We start from the raw sequence: 17,450 nt of genomic DNA, 5'->3' as shown, positions 1-17,450 counted from the left end.
CACGCCTCCCGACAGGCCTGCGGGGTCCCCGTCCCTCCCCGCGGCCGGCTACCTCACGAGGGGGCAGGTCGCCGCCGCGCGCCTCGACCAAACGGGGAGCGCCTGCTCCCTCCGGACAGGCGTGGCCACATTACCACGAAACCCATTTCTGCAGGGCTCAACAGAGAGGTGGCTTTCCGTTAGGCATCCGGGGCCGGCGTCCTCAGGGAAGGCGCGAAAACGCAAGCCCCGCCGGGAGAACTCCCTGCACCCTGGACTTCCGCGACCCACCTCCTCGAACTCGCCTCACCCGCGGCCCCTTTAAGAGCGGGCCTATGACGTCATCCCCGATGCGGCGCAACTTACCCTGGAGGCGCGTCTGGCAACTTCGGCCGCCTCAATTGGCTCGCCCACCCGTGGGACCCCGCCCCTTCCCCGGAAGCGGGCCTGGGGCACACCGTCAATCCGCCCCTGCGGGAGCGGTGATTGGCCGCAGGGCCCGCCCCTCAGAAGGCCCCGCGGGGCCTGCGCCGCGCCGTGTCTGCAGCCGCCGCCGTCTGGTCCGCGCGCCCGCCGGTCCCTCCTGCGCCCGCCTGCTGGGCAGGGCTGGGCCGGCCGGGCCATGGAGTCCTACGACATCATCGCCAACCAGCCCGTGGTGATCGACAACGTGAGGCTGGGCCGCGGTGGGGAGGGGTCTCCTGCCCGCCCGCTTGGGCGCTCGGCCGACCCCTAAGGCCCGTGCGCCCTCCTGGCCCTGGAGCCCGTCCGTGGGATCGGCGCCCCTGGCGGGCGCTGCGGAAGCCCAGAGCCGGCGGGAGGCCTGGAAGGGGCAGGTTCCCTCCGCCAGGCGGCCTTCGTCTGCATCGCGGAAGGGCCTGGGTGACCTAGAGGGCCCGGCCTCGGACGCACCCCGGGCCCTCAGCGGTTGAGGGCTAACCTCCTGGGCGGGTTTCGACCCCCGCGCCTGTAATCCCTCCTCTAGCCCGGGTCTGGTCCTGGCTGTCCCTTCCAGCACGAGGGAAGTGGCATTTGCCCTTTCACACTCTGCTGACCTCTAGAGCAGCAGGTCCCAGGGGTCTTCACCCCGAGGCACGACCTCCCGGGTGGGCAGGCCCTGCTGCCTCTTCTGGGATTGGGGGGAAATGCGGCTTACTCTCTACCGGCCCACACTTGCGCAGGCACCTGGTGCCTCCTGGCCGCCTTCTCTCCGGAGGTACTCGCTGTGCAGAGCAGAAATCCCACAGCCGACAAGGAAGTAGAGAGGGTTCAGGACCACTGCCCACCCCCAGGACCAAGAAGCAGTTTGGAGTAATTGTTTGAAAGCCTCAGAAGATGCCTGGCTCCCTTGTGGCCGCACCCTTAAGTATCGGGACTCGGGTGCTTTCAGCTGACGTTTGAGGGGACCCTAGAAGGATTTGTGGCCACAGTAGTGCAGCATGGAAAGATAAAGGGCTGGGATCTGTCTCCTTCCCCCATGACCCCATGGGAAACCTGACTTTTTTAGGGTACTGGTAGTCTTTCCTTAGCTGCAGCAGCAAATGTTTATAAGGAGGCTGGAATTGGGGCTGAGGATGTGTGGTCAGACCACCTCTCCAACAGACTGTGGGAAGGGCCAGGCCACTTCCTTTCTTAGTGGGTTATGAGTTCAGAGGGCAACCTGCTGGGCCCTTCTGGTTCTCGCAACTCCACTGTAACTTGGGGATGTTCATGTGCTGCAGATCCCCAAAGTTGTGATGGAAATCAGTGTGAAGAGGGATTGAGATGCTAATTCCTTCATTGGATGGGAAGTTTCTAGATGCTAAGATCCTAAGTCCAGGCTGGAGCAGCGGGTAGAGCCAGGTTCTCCTTGTCATCTTCGGGAAAGTGGCTTGTGGAGAGGTGCCAGAAATCCCTATGTATACAGTGAATTTCTCCAGGGTTCCCTGTGTGTGCACCATGTATGCTGGAGTTGGGGAGAGGGGCTCTTGGCAAGCAGCATGAGAGGTTGCTGGTAGCTGGCTTCTGGGAGTAGCAAGTACTATGGGTTTCTCCTATGTGGCTTCCTCACGCTGCTTGCCGTGGCAGAGCAGCCATCTCTCTCTCTGCCTTCATCTGAAGACTGGAGGTGAGTATTCGGAGCTCAACTTTGTTTTTCCTTGCAGGGTTCGGGGGTGATCAAGGCTGGCTTTGCTGGAGACCAGATTCCCAAGTACTGTTTCCCAAACTAGTAAGTGTTGCTTAGGCAGTAGCCCTATCCCTTAGTCTCCGAGGAGAACATCGGTGCTAGGTTACAGCTCTCTCTGAGGCCGCCTCTTGGCACCATCTGTAAGAGAAAGCACCAGATTTGTAAACTTGAAGCTGTTGAGAGCTTCAGAAGGTCAAGGACAAGCAGACCCGTGCTCTGGGATTCATCCTTCTCTTTACAGTCTCTCGTTTGGTCCCTCCTTGAGCCTGTGAGAAGCAGCCAGCATATTTCTTTGGGGAATTGGGCGTGGTATTAGCAACAAGAATAAAAGGGAGAGAACTTCAAGGGAAAAATAGAAATTCCAGGAAAAGAGTAGGGAAGTAGGTACACAGCTACCCCTTACTCCCTGGAAATGCTTTCCTCAGGATTTGTTCATTTATCGACTTTAATAAAGGTCTTTTTCAGCCAACGGGGACTTTCCCCAAATGGTACCATTGGCAGCCTAGGATGAGACAAGTGAGAACCCAGAAAGAGCTTGGGGTGTTCCTTCAGCCACTTGAGCCCATGTGGAAAATTTCCCTCAGGAATGCCTGTTCTCAGGTTCTGAGTGCTTTGGAGTTACTGGCCTAAGGCTCCCAAAGTAGCTGACTGCACCAAGAATGCCAGGCCTGGCTTAGGACAGAGCCAGCGGGGAGCATCCCAGTAGGGCTCCAGCTTTCTTCTGTTAATACTGCTTGGTTGTAATTAGAGATTCCTGTTGATGTGTGGAGAGATTGTTTCAAAATTTGGAGTAGGAGCTCATCGAAATTTTACCATTTCAAACTGAATCTGTGTTCTGAAAGTCCTGGCAATAGGAAGAGACAATGGACAAGGGAGCTGGGAGCTTCCTGGGGTCAGCCTCCCTTGGTCGGCAGACAGTGATGGCAGCCCTGTTCCCTTGAATCAGGAGCAAGAATTGAGTTGCAAATTGCAGATGGCTGGCCTCTGCCAGGCCTGGGCTTGTCCCAAAGGGCTGGGATTCCGGAGTTCATCCCTCAGCACCCTCTGGGAGGGAGGAGGGTGGGGGTAACAAGAGAGGCACAATTTTCTTCTGACTTCGGGCTTCCTGTCCTACCAAGGCCTGCTCTGTAGCTTTATGCTTTGAATAACAGTTACCACTGGTATGCCCATGGATCAGCCATGCCCCTACCCAGCTTGCTGACTGTGTCTGTCCTTGCAGTGTCGGGCGCCCTAAACATATGCGTGTGATGGCTGGAGCTCTGGAAGGGGACCTCTTCATTGGACCCAAAGCAGAGGTAATACCTGTGGAGCCAGCTTCCTCCTAGAGTTGGGGTCCTTGTACTCACAGGAACGTTGGCAGGTGGTCAGCACTGGACCCCTGCGAGAGACCCTGAGAGTCTGCTCTTTGGGGCCTCTGCAGGGTGTCCTTCAGGAGACTATTCCGTGCTCCAGCACTGAGTTACTGTGCCAGGTCACCTTCCTGCTGCAAGGTGGGAGTCATGGCCCCTGTTGTAGAGAGTGTAATTAGACCAGTTCATGTCCTTGTCTTTTAAAAGCTACTTGGAAGCTACAGAGGAAAGAACTGATTAAAAGTTGATTTCATAGTCAGCTGGACTCGATGACTGATGAGAACAGGAACCATGGGGGCCCCCTTGTGAGCTCTGGCTGGGGAGGCCTAGGGGAGAACAACAAGCCAGGCTTGGGCCAGTGCAGTTTAAGCCCCTGGATAACACAGCATGGGCCGGTGGGGTGGAGGTTCTGGGTTCAAAAAGGGGACACAAGCTGAGACACTCACCGGATGGTGTCATAGGAGCCTGGGTAGTGGGTGCAAGAGGGAGAAGGGCCACACCAAGGGGAACACTGAAGGGCAGGCAGGGCAGCATGGCTGGGAGGGAGACAGTGAGGACTGGTGAAAAGCTGGGGGAAGAGGCAGGAGAGGCGGCCTCGGGAGCAGCAGTCAGCAGAGCAGAAGGACCAGGGTGGGCAGGTGGTGGTCCTCACAAGGAGACCCTGCTGTTGCTGACAAGCCGTATCCGTGAAGGGATGGAGAATGGGCTGAGAACCTTTGGGCTGGGGGAGTAGAAAAGTCCCAAGAAGCATGGCCAGGAAAGGAAGAGGAGACATAGGTACAAGGGGCTGTTGGGAGTGGGAGGGGCTAGACAGGAGGGAGTACATTCCCACCTGTCTCGTCCCCAGCCAGTGGAAGCTGGCTTGCCTGTGAGAGCCTGGGAAGTGTTGCCTGGGTCTCACATGATCCCAGAGTACAGGGACACCCAGTAAATCGAGGGTGGTTTCTGTTAAGGCAGATTAAGAGAACAGCTTTCAGGAAGACAGAAGTCAGGTGATCGAGGGGGACCTGGTGCCACCTCTGGCCTTTGCACTCTCCTCCCCAGGAGCACCGGGGGCTGCTGACCATCCGCTACCCCATGGAGCACGGCGTGGTGCGTGACTGGAATGACATGGAACGCATCTGGCAATACGTCTACTCCAAGGACCAACTGCAGACTTTCTCCGAGGAGGTGTGTGTGGCTGCTGCCCCCAGCTGGCTCACAGGCTCTGGGCCTTGCACTCTCTTCCCCACTGCTTTCCTAGGGGTCTTTTACATTCCTCGCTGCGTTCTAATAGGGCCTGCTGCCTTTCTAGTGTGTGTTTGTTGAACACACATAGCCAAGGGCTGCCAGTCAGAATTTTCCAGGGAGAGCTGGATCTCTGGAAGAGTACCTGCCGGCAGGTGGCAGGGTGGTGGTTTTGGGAAGGATGGTGGCATGCAGCTGCAGGTGCCCACAGCAAAGACTCTCTGAGGGTGTTCCATGTTGTGCCCAAACTCTGCCATCTCCTGTAGCACCCTGTTCTTCTAACGGAGGCTCCACTCAACCCGAGTAAGAACCGGGAAAAGGCAGCAGAGGTGTTCTTCGAGACCTTCAACGTGCCAGCTCTGTTTATCTCTATGCAGGCCGTGCTCAGCCTGTGAGTGCTCCCTGAACCCTGGGAATGGCCTGCTCCTTTGGTCCCCTGCTTATCCCAGGGCTCCTCCCAGGGTTGAAGGGTCCCTCTGCCTCTGTGACTGAAGTAAGAGGATACTGACCTGGTGACAGGTACGCAACAGGACGCACGACAGGAGTGGTCTTAGACTCGGGGGATGGGGTCACTCACGCTGTCCCCATCTATGAGGGCTTCGCCATGCCACATTCCATCATGCGGGTGGACGTGGCTGGCCGCGATGTCTCTCGGTATCTACGGCTGCTGCTGCGCAAGGAAGGAGTGGACTTCCACACCTCAGCTGAGTTTGAGGTTGTCCGGACCATCAAGGAGGTAATTGCAGATGGGGGCCATGGAGGGGCCTGGCATGAGGACGCAGGAGATGAGGGAAGGGAGGGGACAGGGTGTGGGCTTCAGAGTTGCAGCCTTCTGAGGGTCTGTCCCTGCCCACCACAGCGGGCCTGCTACCTGTCAATCAACCCGCAGAAGGATGAGGCCCTGGAGACGGAGAAGGTGCAGTACACCTTGCCAGATGGCAGCACGCTAGACGTAAGTCGTAAGTCGGGAGGCCTAGCCCCAGGGTCTGCAGCAGCTTGTGCTAGGACCTGAGGATTGGGGAGACTCCGAGAACGAGGAGGCCCGGTGACTTTGGGGAGCCTATCTCTCAATCTTGTGTCCCAAGGTGGGGCCAGCGCGATTCCGGGCCCCTGAGCTGCTGTTCCAGCCAGACCTGGTAGGGGATGAGAGCGAGGGGCTTCACGAGGTGTTGGCCTTTGCCATCCAGAAGTCCGACATGGACCTTCGCCGGACGCTGTTCGCCAGCATTGTGCTCTCAGGCGGTTCAACGCTTTTCAAAGGTACCATAGTTGGGGGGTGGGTGAACCTTTGGAGACCCTGGGGCAGCTGGGCCTCAGAGACCGTGCCCACTTCCTGAGCCTGAAGCAGGGGCTGGCGGCCTTCCATTGACCTTTGGTATTCGATGAATGTTTTTTTTAAGAGTAGGATTGTTTTTAAATTAAATTGTATTTACTTTGTGAATAGGTTTTATGTTTACACAAGGTCTAAAATTCGTTAGGTGAAGTCTCCTGTTGCTGTCCCTGCCATCCAGCCCCCTCCCCAGAGGACTGACATTTCCCGTGGACCCCATCAGCGCAGCCCATGAGACTATGAGCAGATGTGTATTTCCCCTCCCTTCCTTTTTTATACGTAGTGTAGCATAGTCTCAAAGTTTTGTGTCCTGTTTTTTTTACTTAGTGACATACCTTAAAGATCCTTCCTTATCAATATATAATGAGTATGCTCATTCTTTGATAAGGCTGTGTAGTATTTCACTAGTGGATGTACCATTCAAGCAGTATCCTGTTGACAGCCTTTGAGGTACTTCTGTTGTTTCTAATTAGAAAGATGCTGCCATGGACAACTCATGTTTCGCATCACATGTTGGCATACCTAAAAGATAAGCTCCTAGGGGTAAAATTGCTGAATAAGAAGGTTGGTGTGTGCATTTGTCATTTGGTAGATAGTGCCAAAATTTCCCTTCCAAGAAGCTGTACCACTTTCCGCTCCCTGCAGTTACGTTTCCCCAACACTTCCCAGCACTGCATGTGCAGTCTTAGCCGATCTGATAGGCCACCCCTCAGACACCCACTATCTGATGGGTAAAGTTGGTCAACGATTTCTTCTGATCTGTCATTTGTCCTTTGACTTCATGGCAATTTTGGCTCATGAAGTATTCAGTAGGAAGGGTTGGTGGGCTCAGGCAGAGGTGAACAGCAGTGTGACTTGGAATTTTACCTCTTGGAGGCAGCTGGGTGCCTCATGTTGGTGCCATATATGTTGGTGCCATATATTTTCACATATTGAGCTGGGCACCTCAGAATATGTTGCCAAATATTTTCTTCCCTTGGGGTAGCTCATCCCACCCTTACTTCCGGAACAAACTGTTGAAAGAGGGGCAGTAGCAGCTAGAAGAGTCCCCATAGGCTGGATCCAGGAGGGCGAATGGCAGTAAGGTAGAACGTGACCCCAGGCTCAGCTAGCTTTGTCTTCACAGGCTTTGGCGACCGATTACTAAGTGAAGTGAAGAAGCTGGCCCCAAAAGATGTCAAAATCAAGGTGAGGTTGTGGAGAGTCCCATAGGCCTCTGGAAAGTGCTGCTTCTAGGCCTGCTTTTCACTTCCATGCCTAGGCTGGCCAGCCCAGCCCTTCTCTCACTCCCTCAAATGATGCCTTGCCCTATAGCCTGTGGGAAATGCCCCCAAAGCTGAAGGGGTGGCTTTCCCTTTTCCCATGTGAGGATGGGGCATTTATGTTGATGCTTGCTCCCTCTAGATCTCGGCCCCTCAGGAACGGCTGTATTCCACGTGGATCGGGTGAGGTGGGGCCCAAGGGGAGGGTTCGGGGAGGAAACCATTTTGCCCTGGACATTAATCCTGGGGGCTGGCCCAAGACAGGTGGAGGCAGGAGGATCTCCTCCCAGGAAAGGGGAATGTTGCTGCGTGCGCCTGGAGGGCAGCGGCCAAGACCACAGGTGCGCAGGAGTAATGTCCCTCCCTCCCTCCCCACAGGGGCTCCATCCTGGCCTCGCTGGACACTTTTAAGAAGATGTGGGTGTCCAAAAAGGAGTATGAAGAGGATGGCTCCCGTGCTATTCATCGCAAGACCTTCTAACGCCCAAGGAACCGGGTAGCCTGTTGGGAGAGTGGGAGGAAAGGGAAGCCAGAGCCCTTAACCGTTTCTGGTCTGGGCTCGTGCTAGGATTAGGGTCCCCTGCATGCCCTGAACCTTTGGGCAAGGGTGCAGCAGTGCTTCCCTGCTGCTTCCCTTTCACACATGTACGCATACACCCCATATTAACAGTTAGCTGCGTGGCTGGGATTCTTGAACCTGGAGCATAGGAATGGAGAAGCCCAACTTTTGGTTACTCTGGGTGTCCTCAGGAGGCCCAGTTAGGCCTGTGGTTCCTTGCTTTGACCCTTGTGGAGGCTGTTTCTCCAAGCACCAAGGCCAAACACCAACCACCCTCATTTCCTCTGGTAGGGTCCCAGCCAGGGCCAGGTGCCAGGATGCCTGTGGAACTACCCTTGGGGAATGAGGTGGAGGAGGTGGACGGCAGCACCCACCAGTGCATCATTGCTTCTCATGCCACTTCCTCTTCTGATCCAACAGGGTAACCTAGAGGGCCTCACTAATGGCATTTCTTGACCCTTTCACTCTGTCCTCCCATCTTTCTGTGGTGGGTGCCCTTGCATAGGGCTGAGTACCGGGCAGTCTTCTGCCCCTAAGGCAGAGGGTGCACAAGGCTTGGGCGGTTGCAGTTTGTTGCACTGTCTCCTCCAGAGCTCTTCATGGACCCCCTGCTCCCTCTCCTTAACCCCCTACCTTGGTGGGAAAGGATCAGGAGCTTCATTCATTGAGGGGAAGCCACTTAATCAGGGATCTGGGCCTGAGGGGGAGAGAATATTTCCTTCTCCCACCTCCCCCAAGAAAGAGGTCTTCATTTACCCTGTGGCCTGGACCCTGCCACCCTCTACAACCAATCTGTCCCTCCAGATATGTATAATTTAACACAGTTGCCTGAAAAAAAAATTTTTTGTAAGTCATTATAATTATGGACAAGGCCTAGTGTGTTGCTATTTTCTTGTGGTGTTTCTTTGTGCTGTTATTTGCTTTCCCATCCTTGGGGAGTTTGAAAGGACTGGAGAGAAACAACATGGCACCATCTCTGGTTCAAAATTGTGAGGGTTCCAGTGGTTGGTGGGGCAGTGTGGCACAGGAGGCCCCAGGAGACTGGAGTTTGAGCCTGGCGGCATTATTCCCCAGCCTCATTACCCCCTTGTTAAAATCCACCCGGGGGGCAGAGAACTCGGCCCCAACTGGCTGCCTTCGTTCCCGGCAGCACGGGGGTTTTGGTGCCTCTGTATCATCAGCCATTCTGTTTGAGCACCTGTGTGTGCCCAGCTCGGAGATGGCTGTTGCTGACACACCATCAGCTGGTGATGGGTTGGGGCAAGGGCTGGGGAGCGAAGTGATGAGGAAGGAGGAAACAGGAACAGAGAAGGCTGTAAGATGAGCCGGGTTCTAAAGAGGCAGAGGGAGCAGTGAGAAATGGGCAGTCAGAAAGTGTCTGCTCTTTCCTTCATTAAGTATTTTTGAGCACCTACAGTAGATCTGCCAGGGTGTCTTCCCCATCAGACTTACAGGTCACAAGGAAAACAGACCATTTCCGGTAGGACAGGCTGGTTTGTGAGGATCTAGGAGGGGTGAGCTAGATGCAGGGGAGGTGTCCCAGGCAGTGGTAAAAGCTCGAGGGAGCACCTGGGACTAATGGGGCTGGAGAGAATGCACAGACCTGGGTGATGCCAAGTCAGCAGGGAAGGATGAGTGGTCCCCCTTTGGCAGTAAGGAAGGTATATAGAGATAAAGGCAAAAAAGGTAGGGTGGAGCTGGCGTGTGGAGGGCCTCAAGAGGATTTTTACCTCTGTCCGGGGTTGATGGGCAGCTGCTGTAGAAGGCTGCTGATCAGAGCTGTGTGTTGAAGGCAGTTGGGGTCGGGGACTCAGGATGGTTCAGAACTCAGCAGATCAGGTAGCATGGGGAACAAGTTACTGAATCAGGCCTGCCACACAGGGCATTTTAAGGCTTTGTGATCATAGAGCAGTTAAGGCTGTACCTACCCTCCAATGTGAGAGAATTTACCAAGAACCCTCTGTTGGAGTGCCCTCCAGACCAGTGCTCCCTTCCGCTTTGGAACTTTTGACTCCTCCCTCCTTTCCTCTTCACCCTGTTAATCACCAGGTTTTGACAGTGGTTCTGCAGTGCCTGCCTCATCCATCCTTTCTTGGCGACCACCCTAGCTCGTGACCACAGCTCCCTTTCTTCCCCACCCAGTCCTTGGCTCTCAGAGGTAAAGCCCAGATCAGATAACCTTGGTTCTGCCACTTTCTGCTCCAAAACGTCAAGCAACTCTTCACTACCTGGTGAAATAAAGACAACTCAGTGTAACTTTGCTAGAATCACCTTCGTGAACGACACATTGTTCTACTGGACTCGGGCCCTTTGTGATCTCTCCCTACCCTCACGTCCTTAAGCCTTGCTTTGCTGCTAGCTGCTGCTTGTACTGTTGTCTCTGTTGGGAATGACCTTCCGTTATGTCTGTTAAAATCCTATCCCTTAAAGAAAAGCACCATGTAGCCTCGTCCTTGTTCCCACTTCCCACAGGATAACATGGCTAAGAACTCGGGCTCTGCCAGTTTCCTTACTGTTGGAGGAAAGTTACAGATGAGGAAAGGGGTCAGGCTAGACTGAACCTTGTGTTGATTAGAATCACTCATGTCACTTGAATTTATAGCTTTTAATATGTGTACAATAGATATTGAAATTAATACGCACTTGTGCTTGAGGGCAGGGGTTAGAATACATACGTAGTTTCTAGCTCTGCCTGCCAAGAGGGCCTAGAAGCAGCACACCCTAATAAACAGAGCATGCAGATCTTAGTTTCTAAACACCATTCTCCAATAAAAGGAGCAGAGCTAGCTCCTTGGGAAATTTCCAGAGCTGAGGTGGGGAAAATACAAGAGTCTGTAATACCTTGTAGTGCCATTAAATAAAGAAGTGCTCAAAAAAACAGAGGGACTAAACCATCTGAAAGCACCCAGTGGTCAAATCAGTAGTGGATTATAAGCCACAGAATAATGTAAGCATGAGTACACACTGATATAAATAACCGGACATATACCTGGGAGAGAAGGGCCAGCTAGCTCTTCCTTAAGGAGGATTCCAATTAAATGTAGAAGGAATAATGGAAAAAGAAAACTGCCATTAGGCAAATACCACAAATTACTGCAGGCAGAAATCACCAGTGGATGCAAAAATAAGGACATCTGGCCTTGTCTCAAACTCTCTTCCCATAAGATACTTACTAATTACAAATGAACAGACCAGCTCTCTGGTAGAAGTGTGGTCGTGGAGGACAATGACCGAGGAACTGCAGACTGGCCATTGAGTGAGATCCTGGGTTGGAGGACTGTGGTGTGGGGGGCAGGCCTGTTAGTCTGGTGCTGGTGCTAATCCCTGGCTTCAGTGATGGCACATGCCATGTGAGATGCTCCTTTTAGGGGAGTCTGAGCAGAAAGCAGACAGGAAGAACTCAGTGCTGATTTTGCAGCTCTTCTGTAAGACTAAAATTGTTTCAAGATAAAAAGGAGGGAAAATGAGCTCAGGCTCTGGAGCCACACGGTGTAGATCTCACAATCTCACCACCACAGCTGACTACTGTCAGTTCTGAGCAGGCAGGACATCACTGCCCCTCGGTGCCCCATCTCTAATATGGGTGATAACTGCACCCACCTCGTGGGCTTATTAACAGCCTACAACATTTTGTGCCAGAAAATACGGATGGGCTCAAAGAATAACAGGGAACATGTCAAAAGACCATAGCAGCAGACCCTATTTCTGCAGTGCCCCTGCCCAAAAGGAATAACTGGATCTAATCATGAGGACACAGCAGAAAAAACCAAACTTCCTATAATTTTCAAAAGCATCAAGGTCATGAAAGACAAAGACTGAGTAAAGGGGACAAGAGAGACATGTCAAAGGCAACATGATTCTGAACTGGATCCTTTTGCTGTAAAGGACGTAATTGGGACACTTAGCAAAACCTGAATAGGGTCTGAGGATTAGATGATAAAATATATAAATCAGTTTCCTGATACTGATGATCATGTTGTGGCTATATGAGAATATCTTCATAAGGAAAACACACCCAAGTGTGGTGGGGCATCAGATCAGCAAATTATGCTGAACAGTCCTGGAAAACAAAGTTCTTTATTCTGTACTTGCAGCTTTCTGTAAGTTTGAGATTGTTTAATAAATAAATACTGAGTCCTCTATTTGTCCTTAGTGAGAGGAGATGGAATCCATCCAGTTTCTAAGCTTCTAAATAAATAGCCAGAGATATCACCCTTCTCTACCCAAGGAGCCAGGGTTTGGTGCTCCTAGTGAGGGACACATCACATCTCTCTCCCCAAGGGCTCCCAATTACCAGAAGGTGAGAAGTTATTCCTGCACAGGTGGGCAGTCAGAGCTGAGGTCCTCAACCCTGACTGCCCACTGGAATCACCCGATGCCTGGGCTCCACATGCCACACACACCCTATCCCCGAGATTCTGCTTTCACAGTCTGGGTGTGGCCTGAGCAAGGTGGGGTGGGGGGGGCGGGGGAGGGGTTGTGAAAGATCCCCAGGTGATTCTAATGTGCAGCTAAACTTGAGAACCACTGACTCAGGAGGCAGCTGAGTTTGTTGGTCTGTATATTACTTTCCTACTGCTGCTGTAACAAATTTCTACAGATTTAGTAGCTTAAAACATACCAGTTATCTTACAGCTCTGAAGGTTAAAGTCCAAACCAGATCTCACTGGGCTAGAAACTGTGCCATTGAGGCTGTATTTTGGTGACTCTCGAGAATTGTTTCCTTGCCTTTCCCACTCGCATTCCTTGCCTACATTCCTTGGCTCACAGCCCCCTTCCTCGCATCCTGCTGACCATGCCTCTGTGGGCACCTCTCCTTCTGACTCCACAACTGTTCTAGTTACAGGGTCCTCCTGGATAATCCAGAGTAATCTCCGTATTCAGTCAACTGATTAGCCACCTTAATTCTGCTTTGCCGTGTAACCTAACATACAGTTTCTGGAGTTAGGACAAGGACATCTTTAGGGGGCCATTATTCTACCTGCCACCATCTGGAAATATACTGGAGCTTTTCTTTTAGAGGAGTATTGTTTAAAAAATTAAAAACAAAATACAGAAAAGAAACAAGGATAGGTGGCTTGGAAATGAGAGAGGGAGAAAACAGACCAGATTAATGATGTGGGGAGTCAAAAGCTCACTCCTGCACAGATTTTGGATTGGGAAGGAAGATAGTGGAGAAGGAAAGGGAAGCACAAGGAAATGCAAAGTCACTGGAAAATCCTTGCTTATAACAAGAGTTATAAATAGTAGGGCTTAGATTTCATAATGGATGGCTACGTAAATGGTCCTGTTCCCTAAGGGAGGAGCCTTGAAGGCAGACGAATACTCAGGAATCTCCTGCAAGCAGCTCGTGACCGACAGTAAGTAATGGAAGCAGTAGCTTTAACTACACCCTTAAGAGGTAAGGCAAAAACCTGGGGGGGGGGGGGGGGGGTAGGGGCCCTTCTCTGACTTTCCTATCATCACAGGAATGATAGGAAAGTTCATACTGAAAGATCTAGAGTTTGAAGCAATTTCTTGGAGATAGTAACTGAAGCCACCTCTGTGATTAAATTCAACACACATTATAAAGGTTTTATTTCCAATTAACTTCTCTGCAGTGTCATTGGGCTTTTATCTCCCAACTTTATTTCATCCCTAAATTTTTCAGTATGTATCACTAAAGCATGAAAATAGCCTAATTCCATTAGCACACATAAAACTTTAGTAAGTAAATATATGATAGTATAAATATCCAGAAATCAAATTATTCCTAATTTTCTTTTCTTGAGTTTTTCATGTCAAGATCCATCTAATATGGTCCACACATCGCTACTGGTTGGTCTCTCTCACATTTATTTTACTCTATATGTTCTCCCCACCTTTTTCTCCTCGTAATTTATTTGTTGAAAATTGGCTGTTAGTTTCTAGAATTGTCCCACACTCCGGATTTTGCTCATGTGCTCTGAACCTGAGTCCCTTCTCCCAAGGGCACCGTCTCTTCTCTGTAACGATACTGTGATGACCTGCCATCTCTGCCAAGCTCCAGACATATGTTACTGGCAAGACTTCTAACACCACACAAGATGTTTATCTTTCTTTGTAGATATAACAGAGCCTCATACAACATGCACTCAGTGACACAGCTAAATACTGAAGCCAATATTATATATCCTGCCAGCCTGATTCCACAGCCCACACTTTCCTCCCTGGATCACCATTTTAAAGCAGGTTGATAATCCTGTAATGCAACGGTTGGGACCAGGTGATCCAGGGAGGAAAGCATGGGCTGTGGAATCAAGCTGGCAGGCACCCTGACCAAATGGATGGTAAGCTAATATAAACAGATAACTATCCCTACAAACGCATCCATGCCTCCCCAGAAATATGGGAAAGAAATAAGACCAGCCAATTATGGGATAAGGAGCCAATGCAATGGCTAGTCTTTATTTGAACAAAGAAAACTTTACAGCATATTTTGAGTTAGCCGGTGCAGGGGCTCATTAGTGGCTCAGCGGGTGAGGCACCAGTTTGTAATGGGTTCCACAGTTAGGGCATCGCTGGGCCTCGCCTTTGTGCAGCCAAAACCAGATGACAGCACTGTTATCCTCTTCGCCTGGAAGGAAAAATGTGGTTGAAGGCTGCCTAGCCTACAAGGGGAGATTTCAACATGATCTGTTTTCCTCAGACACCACTAAGACGGAAATAAAATTTACAGTTGACCTCTTAGAGATCATATCAAGCCCTCCTCCCCATTTTCTAGATGAAGAAACTGAGACCCTGAATTTACTTGAGAGTAAACTTACTTCGTATCAGAATCACTCTAACAATTCCCACTGCCCATGCAGAACCACAAAGCTTAGCCCATCCTGATGTGTATCCTAAAATTGCACCTGGCACAGAGAGATGTGCAATGAATACTTTCTGGATGAATATCCCTTCTTACTTTGCAGAGATGCATCACTGATGTTCCATGCCCCCATTCCAGTAAGCATGGCCTACTTAGTCATAATGAGGCTTGAGGCCCCAGACCCTTAGAACAACTTATAAATGTATCCTCTTTAGACATGTACACACCCTTCACACAGATTTGAAGCAGCTTACAGACATCCTGTATAATAAACTGTATTAAATAAATGGATAATGATAGCAAGGTACTTACAGATGCAGCCCACTATTCGCTTGTTGGTGATAGAGGGGACTAAATTAGGGTCTTCCTTGGTGCCTGCAGCTGCCTTTGGAGGTAGTATATTATATGGGTCCTGAAAAGAAAACAAGAATTGAGCCATTATATTCAATTACCCTTACCCTCCGCAGGCTCAGGAAGCTCTTTCCAAAAGGTCAGTTTCCTGCTCCCAGGGAGGAGACTACTCCAATCCCATCCAAGACCATGAGCTCCAGAAAAGAGGCAGAAAGGCGTTTTCCCTCACCAGTCCTTTCCGCGCAGCCATCATGATCTCCCTCTCCAGCCCTGTTGCCTGCTCATCATCAGTAGGAACACCACCTAAAGGGAAGATACTGTGAATTATGATATTCACTGAAATGACCAAGTTGGGAAAATGCACACGCCAGTTAATGCATGGTAATAAAGGAGACCATTAACAAACTCACAGAGACCACCCACGGTCCCCTAAGGACCGCCAAGTCATGATCCCCAAAGTGGCAGCACTAGAGGAATCTTTTTTTTCTCCAACCACAGAGGCCAATTACTAGACATATTTTCTCTAAAAACAAGTCAATCCGAGCCCTAATGGGGTTCATCCAGTTGAGGAGGGAGCGGGTTTGGTTTGAAGGGCTCCCGGTCCCGGCTGCAGCCCTTGCTCCCAAGGTCACCCACCACCCTCGTTCAGTATTCTTCCGCGGCAGAGTCAGTTCGGCGGGCGGCGGCGGCCTGAAGCTACAGGAAGCCTGCCGCGGGGCTCGAAGACGTCGGGGCCTGGGGTAGTCAACGGGGACCCGGGGGGCTGCACCGTCGGCCTGCCTTTGCTACTCCAGCAGTACCCCGGCAATGCCGGCGGGCCGAGTACCTCCAGATGCCATGGAGCGCACGGCGGCGACCCCGCTGGGGCCCCGGGCCCTCAGGGCCTGCGCAGCCAGCGCTCCGGCTCCGCGAAGTAACCTTGAAGCCATCACGCCAGTGGCAATAAGCGACACTTCCGGGGAGAGGCTGGGGGACAGGAGGAACTTCCGGGGGCGGGCTTTTTTCCCCGCCCTGCCCGTCTTCCGCTTCCTCCCCACCCGGAGCCACTCACGTGACCGTGGCGGGGCTTCCTCGCGGGTTGGGTGAGGAGAAATTGCGCATGTCCAGCTTTGCCTCCTCGCCGCGGCGTAGCCTGGATGACGTGCGGCGGCGGCGCGGTGTGCGGCTGCGCGAGGCGGGGCCGCGCCCAGGCCTGGGGGCGGGCGCTGCGGGCCCTGCCGGGTCCGACGCTGGGCTTTGGCCCCGTGTCGCTCAGCGGACCTGGAATCCCCGGCCCTCGGGCGCGGAAAAGGTCTGCGCGGGGCGTGCTTGTGCGTCTTGCCTGATGGTCGTGCTCGGCTGTGGCGGGCGTTGCCGATGGAGTCATTCAGCCCTGTCTGTGCAGAGACTTGCTGGACGCAAAATGATTTAAACTTCTGGGCGCCCCCAGACCACCGTGCTAGCGTAGCCCGTGAGTTCGGGGTGCCGGCCTCCTGGCCCGTCGCGAACGTGGTGCCCTGGCCCAGACTGCGGGACTCGGGCAGGGCCTGTCGGCGCAGATGTCCTGTTAAGGTGTCCTGTGAGAGCAGGGTGTGCGGTGAAGCTGGCCACGCTCCGGGGCCCCTTACCGGGGAGGGGCGCGGGGAGGAGGCCACCCAACTCCGTGGCTGGGGCTCTGGCAAGCTGAGCGCTCCTCACGTGACTCCCGGCTGCTGGCCCGAATGACCACCACCTAGCGGGGCTGAAGTCGCAGAGAGTCACTGTCTCCTTCTGAGGTCTGAAATCAGGGCGTGGGCACGGCCGCGCTCCCTCTGAAGACGCGTCTTTCCTTCCCTGTTGTAGCTCCTGGGGCGTGGCAGGCAGGCATTGTCATGACCTGCCCTGCGGCTGCAGCACTTAAGTCGCGGCCTTCTGTTCACATGGCCATCTTCACTGTGTCCCCTCCTAATGCCTTTCTTAGAAGGACAGTCATTCTCGATCAAGGGCCCCTACTCCATGAAGATTTCATCTTAATTTAACTAATTCCATCTGCAAGAACCATATTTCCAAATAAGGTCACATTCTGAGATACTGGAAGTTGGGACTTGAGCATCTCTTTTTAGAAGGCACAATTCATCCCATCATAGCCGGGCACTGCCCACAGGCCAAAATATGCACGCTTTTTAGCAGGGCAGGCACTGGAAAGTCTTACAAACACTGCTCCTTCTGTGGGTTCCTAGCACAGACTGTCAGTAGAGCCTTGCCCAGTCTGGCTGCGTGCAACATCTGTGTTTCCCACTAGATAAAAACCCTTCAGAGTGGGAATTATAGTCTATTCATCTTTGACTCCTCAGCACCTTGCAGAAGCCTGGCATATAATAGGGGGAGTCAATTTTAATTCAGATTTTCCTGTCCCTATGAGGTTAATTAGGCAAATTA

At 52.4% G+C, this 17,450-nt stretch overlaps 2 protein-coding genes across 4 annotated transcripts; one reads left to right on the top strand and one right to left on the bottom strand.

Annotated features, from left to right (window-relative positions):
* Positions 1 to 500: 500 nt before the first annotated feature.
* On the top strand, positions 501 to 10,777 carry ACTR1B (actin related protein 1B). Of its 3 annotated transcripts, none has more exons than XM_077133814.1 (12): positions 501 to 649; positions 2,124 to 2,188; positions 3,366 to 3,441; positions 4,540 to 4,665; positions 4,989 to 5,113; positions 5,242 to 5,458; positions 5,582 to 5,674; positions 5,808 to 5,982; positions 7,179 to 7,240; positions 7,457 to 7,497; positions 7,693 to 7,810; positions 9,923 to 10,777. In XM_077133814.1, the coding sequence occupies exons 1-11, from the start codon at positions 602 to 604 to the stop codon at positions 7,793 to 7,795; spliced, it is 1,131 nt and encodes a 376-aa protein (XP_076989929.1). In that variant the 5' UTR covers positions 501 to 601; the 3' UTR covers positions 7,796 to 7,810; positions 9,923 to 10,777. The 3 variants fall into 3 exon arrangements, with proteins under 3 accessions (XP_076989929.1, XP_076989928.1, XP_076989927.1); XM_077133813.1 differs by lacking the exon at positions 9,923 to 10,777 and adding an exon at positions 8,165 to 8,749; XM_077133812.1 differs by lacking the exon at positions 9,923 to 10,777 and having other exon boundaries at positions 7,693 to 8,749.
* Positions 10,778 to 14,264: 3,487 nt separating this feature from the next.
* Positions 14,265 to 16,025, bottom strand: COX5B (cytochrome c oxidase subunit 5B). Its single transcript, XM_077135072.1, has 4 exons — positions 15,880 to 16,025; positions 15,283 to 15,356; positions 15,015 to 15,114; positions 14,265 to 14,468 (listed from the first exon to the last, which is right to left on the bottom strand). Exons 1-4 carry the CDS (start codon positions 15,980 to 15,982, stop codon positions 14,356 to 14,358), a joined length of 390 nt encoding a protein of 129 aa, XP_076991187.1. The 5' UTR covers positions 15,983 to 16,025; the 3' UTR covers positions 14,265 to 14,355.
* Between the last annotated feature and the right edge of the window lie 1,425 nt (positions 16,026 to 17,450).

This window comes from Tamandua tetradactyla, chromosome 17 (genome assembly GCF_023851605.1).
Source record: "Tamandua tetradactyla isolate mTamTet1 chromosome 17, mTamTet1.pri, whole genome shotgun sequence".
NCBI lineage: Eukaryota > Metazoa > Chordata > Mammalia > Pilosa > Myrmecophagidae > Tamandua > Tamandua tetradactyla.
Note: the sequence above shows the minus strand (reverse complement) of the source record. Positions and strands in the feature narration are given on the sequence as shown.